This window comes from Rhineura floridana, chromosome 2 (assembly GCF_030035675.1).
Source record: "Rhineura floridana isolate rRhiFlo1 chromosome 2, rRhiFlo1.hap2, whole genome shotgun sequence".
NCBI lineage: Eukaryota > Metazoa > Chordata > Lepidosauria > Squamata > Rhineuridae > Rhineura > Rhineura floridana.
Genome location: NC_084481.1, coordinates 183,428,711 through 183,443,998, shown reverse-complemented (window position 1 = coordinate 183,443,998; position 15,288 = coordinate 183,428,711). Strand labels below are relative to the sequence as shown.

The 15,288-nt window shown below is 39.7% G+C and overlaps 1 protein-coding gene across 9 annotated transcripts in view; it reads right to left on the bottom strand.

Moving 5' to 3' along the window:
* Positions 1–479: 479 nt before the first annotated feature.
* The window catches only part of NUBPL (NUBP iron-sulfur cluster assembly factor, mitochondrial), an 84,617-nt gene continuing 69,808 nt past the window's right edge, over positions 480–15,288 (bottom strand). For 6 of the 9 annotated variants that reach the window (XM_061611596.1, XM_061611597.1, XM_061611595.1 and 3 more), the window contains 3 exons: positions 11,130–11,250; positions 4,741–4,823; positions 480–1,338 (listed from right to left, as the gene is read on the bottom strand). In XM_061611596.1, coding sequence (XP_061467580.1) covers positions 1,276–1,338; positions 4,741–4,823; positions 11,130–11,250 — 267 coding nt within the window. In that variant the 3' untranslated portion in view covers positions 480–1,275. Of the gene's footprint in view, positions 1,339–3,438; positions 3,631–4,740; positions 4,824–11,129; positions 11,251–15,288 lie in introns of those variants that run through there. The other 3 variants (XM_061611598.1, XR_009760712.1, XM_061611600.1) reach the window with 3 other exon arrangements.

The following is a 15,288-nucleotide window of genomic DNA, read 5'->3' as shown; positions in this document are numbered from 1 at the left end:
CTATGAAAGTGTTCCAAGTCACACTCAGTGTGAGGTGGAGCACAGAGAAGAATGGGAGGCACCTTATCCCTACAACTTGTACCATTACATAATTTAATAGTGCTAGAAAATGCACTCCTGTAATAAGGCCCCAGCACCATCTGTCTACTTTCACCCACTTGGGAAACTTGATTTGAACAGCCTTGATAGAAAGCTTATTCTCAGTTATTTGTAGTATAACTACAGTGTTTTACTTCAGATCCTCCAAATTCATAAGGCATTTTTTTTTACTAGTATCTGTTGGAGAACAAAGTGGCAAGAATTCAACCTGAACTCAGACACACGTGCAATGAAACTTGTTCAGTAAAATATTGTCTTGCTTACTTTGTGTATATGGATCACTGTGTCATTAGTACCTATATAACAAGAACAAATAGTGGCATGAACTAAAAAGATGGGAGCATTGCATGGAGAGACACTAATACACCATTACACACACAGAGTTTATGTAAGCTTTAATCCTAGATGTGCTCATATTCAACCCCGTGATCAGCTCTATCAACACAAAATGATGCAGTAGGAAATTCAGACAAAAACCTCTCAGTATGTGGTGGATAAAACTGGCAATTAGATCTTTTTGTTTATAGATTCAGGGCTATTATTTCCTAGTGGAGATATATTCATATATGCAATCATCAGTAATTAATTTTTATCACTTGTTTCCTCCTTTGGTGTCCTAATCGTATGATCAAGCTTCAGCTGATAAAAGAATCTAGTTCTTGGGATTCTTAGTTAATTGTTTGATTGCTGGGAAGTGAATCTTGATTTGATAATTCTTCACAGCTGAACAAAATTATCTTAAATTTCTAGCATCTTCATCTTTAATGCAGATACATGACAAAATGAAACAAAACTGTCTAAATGTGGTGGTCCATTCTGGTATTTGTCAGTCTACCTACATAAGGACAAATATCTCTAAACAGACCTTCCCCTTTAACATCAGGCCTACTGAATGATACACTGAAAATCTTGGGTTCCACAGATCAGTTGGGCGATTGACGCTTCTTGCTGCTAGTGGATGTTGAAAGTTCGCTGCAAATGTTCAATATAATAGTTGCAAAAAGTTGGTATTTGAACTTCTGAACTGGATATTGCTAGGTACCAACATTTAACTATTTAATTTCTAAGACAAAATACAAAACAGGAAATGTTCCATAATATATGATTTCTTCAGTTATATCCTATGCCAAACTTCCAATGGTAAAGTTCCCGTCACAGAATTTCAGAAAGATGGCTTTAAGCTGGAGAAACTGGCAGTCTTTTCACTATTTCAGCAGCAATCTTCAAATAGGCTTGAGCCTGTAAAAATGTTTAAAATGCAGTATGTTTATCTCTTAGATCAGAGCAAAATAGTATAAAATCATACATAAAAGAGGCAACAAACGCTGTCTCCTGTTAAACCAATTCCCACCCCTTGGCTCAGCTATTATGTCATGGAATGTTTAGAGGCATTCTAATTGAAAAAGAAGATGTTTCAGCAACAGCACGTTGACAAACAATGCAGCTTAAGTGATGTGAAATCTTGGTCTGGCTGGATGGGATGGGGAGACCTTACACTGGCTCCAAGTACCAGAGTGCTTTGTGTTATCTGGGAGATTGGGCTCCAGAGACAGGAATGTTGGGCTGAGTGAGGAGCCAAGTGAGAAGAGGAGATGGGGGAAAGTGGAGTTCAGCAGAAGGGTGACTAAGGGGTACTGAGTGAGCTTATGACCCCAGCGAAGGATGGTTGAAAGAAACATACACTTGTGTCAAAAATAAGAGTCAAGGAAAAGGAGCTGAAGAGAAACCTCACAGTGGAACAATGAACAGCAGAGACTGGTTGCTGTTGGAAAGGTCTTCCAATATAACAACAGTCAATAAAACCTATTCTGCTTATTCTGACATGTTTCAAGAAATCCAACACACACCTTATGTGCACCTTTTCATAGCTGTCCAAAGGTAAATTAAAACAGCTATTCACCTTTCCCCCTCCCTGCCATTCAACACTGATTTTTTACAGTTCCCATACAGCACAAGCTGTAAAAACTTAGTTGCCTTGCTGTACTCTGCCTTTAAAAAGCGGCCAGCCAGATGTGCCTCACTAGCAAGGTATAATGGAGATAGCCATTCCCTCTTGTTTCTCCCAAACATCTCATAACCAAAAGTTATATATGATATGAATATATATGAAACTACCTTATACTGATCCAGGCCATTTTATCCATATAGGTCAGGTGTGGGGAACCTTTGGCCCTCCAATGTTGCTGAAATACAACTTGTTGGGGCTGATGAGAATTGTAGTTCAGCAATATCTGGAGGGCCAAAGGTTCCCCACACCTGATCTAGGTCTACCTACTATGTCGTGGCTCTCCAGCAAGACCCTTCAAAGGGATCTTAGATCCTCTACGGTGGTACAGGGACTTCGTGCATGTAAGGCATGTGCTCTACCACTTACCTATGGCAATTAGCCAGGCATATGGGGATTCTATGGTTAGCTATCATGGCTAACAGCTGCTGATGACCCAATCTCTGTTTGTTGTTTAAGAGCAAGATATGGAATTGGATGCAACTCACTGATACAGCTAAAGAAGCAATAGCCGGGCTAGATGAACCAACAGTTCGACTCAGTGTAAGGCAGCTTCATGTGATAAACCCAACTAAGCTAATGACTTGCTAGCAACTAAATGCCAGCTCCAGCTCCACCTCCCTTAACTAACACTGCCTCCTAATTTTCTCACATTGAGACTGTAAGACAGCAAAGAAGCATGCAGGAGGAACACAGGAAGCTGCCTTATATTGAGTCAGACCATTGGTTCACCTAACTCAGTACTGTCGACACTGATTGGCAATGGCTCTCCAGGATTCCAGACAGGAAGTCTCTCCTAGGCCTACCTGAAAATGCTGGGGACTGAACCTGGAACTTTCCGCATGCAAGGCAGATGCTCTACCATTGAGCTACAGTCCTGGCCCAGTGGCAATAACCCCATGGGGGCCACCTCCCCTCAGCTCTCCCAGAACAGGCCTCCTACGCAGCTTAAAACTCCAGTCAGTTCTCTTGCTATGGCTTTGAAAGGGAATGGAAAACAGAATAGGCAAAAGAAAGGGTTTTGCTTGGCCTCAAACTGCTAACTGTAGAGCATTACTCTGTAACATCATTAGCTATCTGAGAAAAATAAAATCCCTATTATGCAGAATAACTTTTAATTAATTTTGCATAAAATATTTTCCCAATTGCATCTTTGATCAGCAGGCAAGAAAAGATCAAAAGAACAATAAGCCTGGATTCCTTTCACATGAACTTAACGTGCACACACATTGAACTTTTTCTCCTGCTCATATTCTTTTTAATGGGCCATTTATCTGATCATAAAGTTGGATTCAACTGTTTGTGCCATCATTACTAAGCAACACAAGACGGACTGAAATGTAGCAAGAGAATTTTAATGGGGGGAAATGGAAAAGAAAAATTTACAGAACTCATTTATCATTCAGAATTCTTTTCATATTAATATGGTATGTGCTCGATTTAGAGATTTTTCCATCCTTTTTGGTTTGAAGTTTCTAATGGGAATTGCTAGAGCTCATCTTTCTGCAAAGCAAGGTGTCCATTTTCTGTAGCAAAAGAAAAAGTTGACAGCTTAACATTAACAATTTACTGACCAATCATTCAGAGGCCAAAGGCCTGTTATGTAGTGCAAAGAGAAATAAAACGGGGCAAAGAGAAGGCAGGAATGTTCTCTAGATGTGACTACAGATGAACAGTGGACTGCCAAAGACCTTAGGGCCTCAAGTTTAGCAATTAGGCACAACCTTTTGGCTTTAAAATTTTATAGATTCATAGGTCACTTCCTAGACTACAATTTCTACCCTTGCAGAAAATGCATCCAGACAAAAAGCAAAAGAGCCACAATTAAAAGGAGCCACTTTGGGTGTGCATAAGGAAAATCACATGTACAGTCAAGATTGCATTGTAGTTTTCACTGATGCAGTTCCATGACCAATGATGCAAGGCATTTTAAAGCTGCAAAGAAATTAGTTACACCAGTTGTGGATGTTGAAACTAAAAGGGAAGCTGAGCTGTATACCTGGGTCCCTTATGTGTAAGTGTACCACCTACACATGAGCCAAACATGCATCACACGCCAAACACGCACAGACATATAGCATGACATGAGAAATCTCTTAATTTTCTATTATAAAAGAAAACACAGTAGAAGTCTTTCCGGTATTATAATTTGGTGCAAAGTAACATTTTAAATTTTATGCATCTTGTTGATGTTTACTGGACATTAGAATATGACAGTAGTGAGCAAATTCTTGTGAGGATTTTTTTTACCCCACTTTGGAATGCTTTGGATTATACAGGGTGGATTCCTCAGCACACCTATCATTTGCAAATACCTCCGTTTCCAAATGAAAGTGTGCAAGTTTGATATTTCATATATCATTAGATAGGACTGGCCTTCAGCTTCTCAACTACCAAAGAATAACGTAAAGAATGTCCTTCAAGGTCTAAATGTTAAGTTTTCTGTATTTTCCTTTTCTTTCTTTGTATGGAAATATATCAACTGAGCTGCCTCCTATCTGAATTATGACCAAATAGTAAACAGGTATCCAGAGACCAGGAGCATGCATGCTGTAAGAAGCAAAGCATAAATGAATTATGTTGAAATACTTTTAGTGTGCACACCACACACACTAGACAAACTACATTACACGCACCTCTTTGCTCTGGGGATCTGAAACTACAATAGGTTTGCCAGCATCAGATGTCTCTCTTATGTGGACATGTAGTGGAATGTCACCTGTATTAAGAACGTAAATTGACAATTAAGCTCAGTATTTTATATATGCCCTTAGCTTCCATTGAAATAACATTACAACACAATATTTGGCATCTGAAATGAAAATCAGCTGGAATATAAGCACTGCCAAAGTCAGAACTTTTTTTAAAAAACATTACTCATTTTTTGCTAGATCAAGCCCTCCTTTCAGCTATCATTGCAGAGTCTCTCCCATTTTGTTTCTGTAATCACTCAACGGGAACAAAAAAATCACAGATGACCTATTTAAAGTAACAAAAGAAAGCATGCTAGACTTGCATGCCCCATTGGACATTCTGTTTTCTTTTCAGCATAAAGAACCTCCACGCTAGTCTGGAACCACAAGCTGGATTTGAAGGAATCTGCACTGCTATGCAGAACTCAGCGGCCCTGCTATGCCAAAAATCAAGCCAAAACGCCAGCAGAACACATCCAGCACTTTGCATGCACATAATAGGCCACAGAAAAGTTTTCCAGTTCACAACTTGTCCAAACATCACATTATTATTTCAGCACTACAGTTCATGCCCTACTGATTACCAGTACTGTAACACCCTAATCAATATTCAAATAGAGACTTAAATATGTAATTGCCAAAATGAAAGTGTTATTGTTATTAGAGAAATACTGATTTAATTAAGTGCTAGTTAAATCTTCAATTAATTTTCCTTCTAACAGTTAACGATTGTATATTGTGCTTTTCTAATCAGCAGCGGGTTGCCACAGAAGTATGAAAAATTACACATTAAACACACAGGATGGTTTTCTCGTGCTGCCACCTGCTATCACTTTGCCTTTAGCAGACAGATACATGCTTTAACCTTCACAGTAACTATAGCAATGCTGTGTTAGGGAATTTCTCCTGTTTTCCCCAGCCTTTGCTATATAGGTCTAGGTATCCAGGCAAGCCTCAACATGCCCCCCCTGCAACTTTGTCTCTTTAAAACTCCACAGCCCTGGGTTGATCTCCTGCAACCTGTTACTGTTCTATTTCTTAAGGTACTTGCTGCCACCACAGATATTTATTATTTTATTTATTTAGTATATTTGCATGCTGTTTTTCATCACCAGGTGACCTCAAAGTGGCTTCCATAGCAAGAATACAATATCATTTTTAAATCAGTCTAAACATAACATAGTCTCCAAAAGCTAGAGAAAGCAAACACATTTTTATCACACAGTAAAGCCCCATCATTGTTATAACAGTCCATGTGTCTAAGAGGAGAGTTCTACCACTGTGGCACCACTAGAGAAGACCCTTCTCCAAGTCTGTTTCTGGAAAGAGTGATGTAGTTATGGAGGAGTACTTTCAGGAATTCTAGTGAGCACACAACAGCAGCCGTCTTACTTTCATAGTGGCTATCCAGAGAAACCTACTTATAAGCATAAGCCCTCACTGGCATCAAACAGGCAATACCCTTTGGGGCCTTCCAACCACATCCCATCTCAGTTACTCCCCTTCCCTCTTACCTTATACCAACCACTACTGTAAATATCATTACACACACACACACACACACACACACACACACACTGAAGCATCACAAGTCTCATTCTTAAAAAAAAAATCTCTTGTGGAAAACATTTCAGATTTCAACAACGCTTCATTGCTGGTAGTGTTTTCATGACTAGATGGCCAGAAGCAGAGCATCCTGGGGGAGGAGGGTGTCAGGGCAAATCAAGGGACATCTTGGGGTCCACCAGATACCTTTGTTCCATTGACACACCCTCAGAAAGAATGAAAAATATGTCAGCACTGGAGCTTATTTTATTTTCTTTCCATTAGTGCCAATGGGAGGGGAAAAATTTAAAAGGCTGAATGGTAGGGGAAAGGATGCCTGCCCCAGTTTTAATTTTGGCTGGGTTTAGGAAGAGGCAGTATCCCTACCATGGGATCTCTTCCCCACCCCCTTAGGACTGTTCTGTCCAAATATATGAGAAAAACATATCCTGGTTCTCAAAATAAGTGTTATTATATGTATCTGAAACATCAGTGAAAATTTGGTACCAGAAGTTGGTTTATATTGCACTATTCTGACAACCAAAACACAGTCCTAGGCACTTACATGCCAAAAAACTAAGATTTGGCTGCAATATTCTTGTTTTTAAACTAAATGTAGTTGAATTAAATCCTGCATAGCTCCTCCATTTGAAGGAGCTTACAAGAAGTTTCCTCTCCCTAAAGCAAAATATATTCCTCATCATTAGATCTCTGTTTGCATATGAACCACTCATACACACATCAATATTTTGTTAAGTTCACATTTGCTGTGGTGGCACAAAGAGTTGTTAGCAATGCCATAGCAAATGCAGCATCCTAGGCCACAGCCCAAACTTTGCCGCCTACCAAAAGAAAGCCCCTGCTTGGCCCATTGCTGTAACAAATAGTTGTGCTCAGGGATCCACTGGGTTTACTAACCTTTTTTGGCCCAAGGGTCACATTCACCTTTGGCCACTGGAAGGGGGACGGGGACAAGTCAGTGCTGGGTGTGGCCACAAAGAACTCTCCCATGCCCACGGACTCCTCCTCAGCTTATCTGTGTATATCGACTGAGGAGAGGAGGTTAATACCCTTCCCCACTTGTAAAATAATCAACCTGATGACTGGGGAGGTGGCATTTTCCTTCCTCATCAGGATGCTAGGCCCAGAGAAGTTTAAACATCTCTGTCCATCTTAGCACCATGCCTACTTCATTTCTTTTTGTTTTTTACCAAAACTGGAAAAATTAGTGGGATGTCTCAAGTCAGAAAAAATTGCTTGGGGGGTGCATCATGCTGTCAGGATGGGCGTTAGTTATAGCATGATTCTCTGGTGTTGCATCCAATGTACATGACTCCTCTCTAATTATTTGATCTTATATATATGTGCATTTCAGAAGAACAATGAATTTCATCTAACTGTGGGATGTTTTGCCACTGGAGAATTCCTACCAGCAGTCAGTAAAACTGATGGCTGAAACAAGGTTCCAGACTCTAATCCTCATTATGCCTCCAGCAGACAGCCACGCTAACCCAACTGTGTACTTTTAATTATGGATTTCCCTGCTCTGCTAGGTTGGTGTCAGCCCCTAAAGCTTCTATGAAGATATTTTTCATGAAGTTCACTTCCTGATTCTAAATGAATAACCTGTAAGAACTGATATAATTATAATACTGTGTGAAAATATAGATCATTAGCAAGTACAATTATCTCATTTACCAGCTTAATTGAGGTATGTTACATTTTATACTTCATCACCAGCTTATACCTGAACATTATAGTCTTCAACACAGAATGAATCTATATCATGTTTTTAAATTGCTTTTTAAAAATGTGTTTTTAAATTTGTATATGTTTTTAATTTTAAACTTTTTTTCCCTTTTTTTAGCATGGAGGGCCAAATTCTCCTGGTCAAGCTGCCCCAGTGGCTGTTCCTCCTAGTCATAACTGCATTGCTACCCTATGAACTGAGAGAGCCAGTCACAAGTTGGCTCCAGACATAAAGAAGCTCAAGCCAGGGGGAAAGGGGGCTAGAGTGGACAATGAAGAAGCTAAGAAAGGGTTAAAAGCAGAGAATAAGCTGAAGATGAGAGGAGCCAGTGAACAGAGGACACAAGCGACAGGTAGATGAGTGGAGGAAAATTGTTTGAGAAGGAAGAAGCTGAGGGATGGGAAGAAAGATGTGCACTTTCTCCTCATAGGGGATGACAAACCGGCATTAAAAAGCTAAACCTTTGGCCATCTGGGCCCAAGCCAGAGAACAAAAGTGGTGCATTTGCATCCTGACCAGGTACCCAAAAGAAACAAGACAGGTGGCAACAGATAACTGGGAAAGGTGTGATTCAGAGCCCTGAAGATCTTATAGTAGGGTAGACAAAGGGTGGGTGGGGTTTAGCTGGCCCAGCTTCATCTAAAGTTTGCCTATAAATCTGTTGATTTGACTAAATCTCTAAGTTGTTGACTCTCATAAGAACATAAACATAAGAACATAAGAAGAGCCTGCTGGATCAGGCCAGTGGCCCATCTAGTCCAGCATGCTGTTCTCACAGTGGCCAACCAGGTGCCTGGAGGAAGCCCGCAAGCAGGACCCGAGTGCAAGAACACTCTCCCCTCCTGAGGCTTCTGGCAACTGGTTTTCAGAAGCATTGTGCCTCTGACTAGGGTGGCAGAGCACAGCCATCATAGCCATTGATAGCCCCGTCCTCCATGAATTTGTCTAATCCTCTTTTAAAGCCATCCAAGCTGGTGGCCATTACTGCATCTTGTGGGAGCAAATGCCATAGTTTAACTATGCGCTGAGTAAAGAAGTACTTCCTTTTGTCTGTCCTGAATCTTCCAACATTCAGCTTCTTTGAATGTCCACGAGTTCTAGTATTATGAGGGAGAAAAACATTTCTCTATCCACTTTCTCAATGCCATGCATAATTTTATACACTTCTATCATGTCTCCTCTGACCTGCCTTTTCTCTCAACTAAAAAGCCCCAAATGCTGCAACCTTTCCTCATAAGGGAGTTGCTCTATCCCCTTGATCATTCTGGTTGCCCTCTTCTGAACTCTCCTCCCATCCTGTCTTCCTGCATCTATTATTTGAGGAACAAGAGTGAAGGATATGGAGTCCCATGAAACTGAACTGTTCCTCACAAATCCAACCACCAGAACGTACCCTCACAAGTAACTGGGCTGAGGAAGGTCTAAGGTAGCACAACTGAAGAACTTGGTAAGTTACTTCTCGTTCAGCCAACAAGCCATCTCCTTGCAGGCAATGGAAGATCATCCCAACACCTTCTGGGGAACCTTTCCATTTCCCTAGCGGTGGGAGTAGGGGACTGAACAAATTAGAAGCTACACATAAATAAGTTAAACAGTGTCATTGTATTACATGTGTATGTGTATTACATATATATTGCCCTCCTCCTCAATAGTGTAGCAACCCAAAAGGAATGCTCATCAAAAGGCGCATCATTTTGTGAGATCTCTTGCCAAGCTGTTCCTGTGGCAAACCGTCAGCAGCTTGTTCGGCTGGTAGCTGATGTCATTTGTGCCACCATGTTGCAGCCTTGCTCATTAGTAAACCCTAACTTTCACCATACTCAGCCTAGGTCCAAGGGCTGCCTGTGCCCTTAATCCTACAAGGGGCACAGAAGCTGAATATGAAGATGAGGGACTCACTTGCATTAGTGTACATTTTGCTGCACTGATTGAGGGGTGCCATAACTACTATTACAATTAGCTTGGAGCGTGTTATTAATAGTGCATGGCATAGCATCATTTTCGTGGCTTCTTTTCTTATGGATGTACCATCATATCCTGTTTTGCCTGAGATTTAATGTCTTGCTGTCTGCCATCAGTGTATGTAAAGTAGGAAATATCTTTCTCCCAAATGAACACCTCTGTGTGTGGGGTGCAGTGCAGTTTTTACAAATCACATGGAACTGGATTTTTATTTTGCTTCCCCAGTCAAAATGCTTACAAGGACAGTACAATACTAATTCACATGGCTAACACATTTTTGTGTGTGGCCTATATTAGCTTGATTCACAGTCAGGCAGAAGTTGGATCCTACTTTCTTGTTTGTAGTTTCGAATTCTTATGGGAGTTGTTTTGTTTTGTTTTATGGTACCATATATTTATTTGTGGGGTTTTTGGAGTATTGTACGTCACTTGGAGACCTTCAGGTAACAAGCAACTAACAAATCAAATAATAATATTGCTGTTCATTATATTTAAAGCTAATCATATACAGGTGCATAGCTGACTACACTGTAAGAACAGTATTCCTAGAAGGCTGCAACTGTATTATACACTGTATTTAAAAACATTTCTAGACCACTTTTCATTTTCAAAAAATCCCAACACAGTTAATACGATTATGATAAAACATATCAATACAATAATCAAAATAGCATAGAAAGCAGTTTAAAACTGTAATCAGCAGGCAGGGAAAGTCCGGGCCAAAACATAAATTTCTGTATATTCAGGATGAAGGAAACTCCCAGTAACTGTTTCTCTTACTAAGTAGCGGCGGGTGGGGAAATATTAGCACTGTTATTTGGAAACTTGTATGACTGAATCAGTGGATGTGAAGGATAAAGGCCAAATAAATGTTTTTCAATATTACCTATATTTCTATATAGCACAGCAGCCATGAACACAATGTTCAGTGCAGCACAATCCAGATTTCTAGTAACTGCTCAAAGTTAAGTGTTTGAAGTACATTTATTTCAATGGAATTAAGCAGCAATCAAACAACTCTGGATTGCATCTTACTTTTTCTCTTAACTAGTACTTTAAGTCACTGTATTCTTACCTAAAACATCCAGACCAAGATCTCTGGCTAGGTTCCTCACACCATCAGCTCCAAAAATATGGCTTTCATATTTGCATTTAGGGCACTGGAAAAGGCTCATGTTTTGAACAAGCCCTAAAACCTGGCAAATAAAACAACACAAGGGCTTCAAAAAAACTGTATGAAAAAGTAAAATGTTAGTTTTCTCCGACTAGCCAACTTAACAGAAATAAACCCAGAAATGTACGTATCACTCAGAAAAGCTGAGTCCCCACTCTAAATTGTAGTGAAATTCTTATGCCTCTATTTCACATTTTGACATCATGAACTATATAATGAAACATGCTAATAAATATATTGCAATTTTTTTTGCACCCATCACCCCCTGACCAGGAAGAAGATCCCAGGCAGAACCAGTTTCTTTAGGAGGAGAAAAATTCTATGAATACCTGTTTATTCACAAAACACAGGCTCAGCAGACAGGAAGAAAATCAGTAGGCAGTGCTGATTCCAAAGCACTATCTACCCAAAAAACCAACAGCAGTGGACCAGACCTTCAAGGTCTAAAGAACCAGAGCTACTTTCTCTCAAATTCAAAACTGCTAACTTTTAAGGTTTCATTACAAAGCAAACAAATTTCAGTCTCTGCAAGGAAGGTGTGAACAGACCATCATCCTATGTATGTTTACTCAGAAGTCAATATCACTGTGTTCAATGGGACTTACTCCTAAGTAGGCATGTTTAGAACAACAGCCTAAATGAAGGAGGTCTGCTGCCTCGATTAAATTAGAATTCATTGTTAGTAGCCAAATTATGCCAACAGTAAAGGAAAAAATTGAAAAACATTCTCTGTAATAGTATCTTTGTCCTTAAAGCATAAGTTTCATTGACTTGACGAGAACAGGGAGGGAAGAACCACAATTTACTATATTCTCTAATGAACAGAAACATGTTTAAAGATCAAATAAAAGAAATAATCACATATGGCATGAAGTGACAAAATAATGAAGGAAAATCTAAAGCACTTAGATATATCCTTTAAAAGCTAAATGGACTGAAAGAACCTGTCAGGAATGTTAACAAGGCCGCATATAACATAGATTCTTCCTTTCTTATGAGAACACACACAGAATAAAAACTAATTATATTTTATTCATCACTCAAATAATGTTCTGCACACTAGAATTCCTCCCCCTCTTTTCCCAACCTGAAAAAAACATTAGAAATAACTCCTATTTATTATCAACAATATTTAATCCACAGTTTCGTATTACACTTCTGGGGTAACTTACAGTGTGGTGTAATGGTTAGGGTGTTGGGACTATGACCTGGGAGACCAGGTTTTGAATCCCCACTCAGCTATGAAGCTCACTGGGTGATCTTGGGCCAGTCACTGCTTCTCAGGGTTGTGGTAAGGATCAAATGGGGAGGGGAGAACCATGCACACCACCTTAAGCTCCTCAGAGGAAAGGTTGGATATAAATTAAATAAACAAACACTTAGCATATATGTGCTGTACTTGCTAAATTCAACTATGGGGAATTCTTCATCCCTCCAAGTACATAGGGCAATTGACCCCCTCCCAAAATAAAGTTTCACCAAGCCTGATTATGAGCCCCTATTCAACTGGATTGATTTTTGTTCAGAGGGCATTTGGATGTGCACAGTTTTGGGTGTGTGCAGACATAATACTGAATGCTTACTCTTACTGACGGCAAAACTCAAAAGAATTTACTGGAAGGCAATCCAAGGATACACATGTGCACCTCTTATCTTCTGGAATGTTGCCTTTTGCAAGCATTCATAAATCACAAAATATTGTGTAGTGTAGCACCTAAGATTAAGAGCAGTGAACTCCCAGGCTAGTAATTATGGTAGGAACTGATGCTCTCAAATCAGTGGGTTAATGGAGGGATGAAGTTCTGGGTAACATCCATCTTGTAGTAATAATTTTAGTGTTAAATGAAGTCTGTTCCACACTTTATTCTCTTGTGACATCATTTTGTAAAGTCTGCCACAGCAAACGTTACACCCGGTACAAAACTCATTTCAGGGAAGAACTCAGCTAGGTAACCTTAGGCAAGCCCTGGGCTCCTACTGGGACGAAGGGTGGGAAATAAATAAACAAGCTAAGCCAATGGGGATAGTAATACCGGTATGCCTTTTTGCTGATCGAAGGATTAGTGGCTGGACGCGCAAATTCTTGCACATATTTTCCCCTCTGAACAACTTAAGTGTGGTTGTACACACAGTATCTATCTATCTATCTATTTATTTATTTACTTATACCTCGCCCTCCAGCAGGAGCCCAGGGTGGCAAACAGAAACGCTAAAAACACTTTAAAACATCATAAAAATAGACCTTAAAATACATTAAAATAAAACGTTAAAAACAAACAAAAAGCGTTAAAAACATCTTTTTTAAAAAGGGTTAAAAACATATTAAAAAACATATTAACAAGCAATTCTAACACAGACACAGACTGGGATAGGTCTTACAGAATATGTCTACCAAGGGCAGTGGCAAAACTGACATGATTCCCCACCACCATCTCTAGAGCAGGCTGGGAGAAGCCTTTCCCTTTAAATGTAACATTAACAAGGCATTTCAAACAGTGCAGCCTTTGCAGGATAGGTAGAGATAATGTACTATAGTAAACCATGCACAATGGCTTCATTGTTCATATATAAAGCCCTGAATGACTTAGGGCACAATTATCTGAAGGACTGTCTCTCTCTGTATTGCCGTTTATGAATTAAGATCTGAGGGAAAGATCCATCTTGTTATTCTATCACTGAGTAAAGCCCACAGAGCCAAGACTCAGGGTACAGCCTTCTCTGTGGTGGCACTCCAGCTGAGGTGCAGCTGGCACTGACATTATTTAGTTTTCAGCCCCAGCTGAAAACCTTCTCTTCCTTCAGCAGGACGAAGGGACCTGTGGGCATCAGGGAAGGCCTATGCAAGGCACATGTGTACCCACAGGCATCCAACTGGTGACCCACACTCTAGATAAATGTCCCAATTCCCATCACACAAATCCCTCTGGGTTGGATTCAGTTAGTTGCACTTAAGTCCCACTGATTTCCATGTGAACTAAGCAAAGTCATAATCAATTTGTTCCACTGATTTCAATGGGACACAAGCCCAATGGATTTTGTCTGGATACAACCATATGACTTTTCTGGTTTACCTAATCACTGAACACTCAAAAGAGCGCTTATATTGGTCCGTATCACCAAGGGGATGAGTAACCACAACAGCTTTTCCCTGTTGAACAGTAAGGTCAAACTAGAGATACAGTTTTAGTTTTGTTTTCTTACTATGCATTAACTGCCTGTTTCTGTTACATTTGGCTAAACAATATAGCTCAATCTCATGCATTTAGAACATGGTTTTAAAAAATTGACTCAACTCCTAGAATCATGCCTACCTATGCTTTCTTGCTCACACCAGTGACAATTAGAAATGTTCAGGGTTTTATAGAAAGGATTGAGGTACCTCCAAAAGCCTAAAAGTTAGAAAATAATTAATATTTTTATGTTTTGTTCTATTAAGGCCAGGGGATGACATTAACTACTGGGCTTGTGAGTTTTAAAGTATTTTCAGAGAACCGACTGTGGATGTAAATTTGGGAGATTAGTTTAAAACACCCTGCTAACACCTCTTTTCTGAGCGTCCTAACACATACATAATGATGGTCCAATGTAAAATCAAATACTGGAAGTCAAGCAATGATATTTGATATTTTTCAAATGCATTGGTTATGAAATATCAGTGGCAGGTATCAAATGACATACTAAGTTGCCAACTATCAATAATAATGGCAATATTCAAACAATGGTAAGTATAATTTCATTTCATATCAATGATATGGCCTCTGTGGATGTGTTGCACAAGGTCCAAAAGGGATCCACTAATCACTGTAACGAAAACTGAGCTAGATGTACCAATGGTCCGATTCTGTGTAAGACAGCTTCCTATGTTCCTATGAAATGCTGTCAAATATTGTTTATTGTCTTGACACTGCACTATCTGAACTCCACCACAATTCTTCATGGTCCAATTTCCTCTCCCCTGTATGTACCTACTTGCCCATTAAAATATACCTCAGATACCCTGTTTTAACATTGTCTTTGCAGGAAATCAGATCAGTCTTCCAATAGAAGTGTGTACCACAGG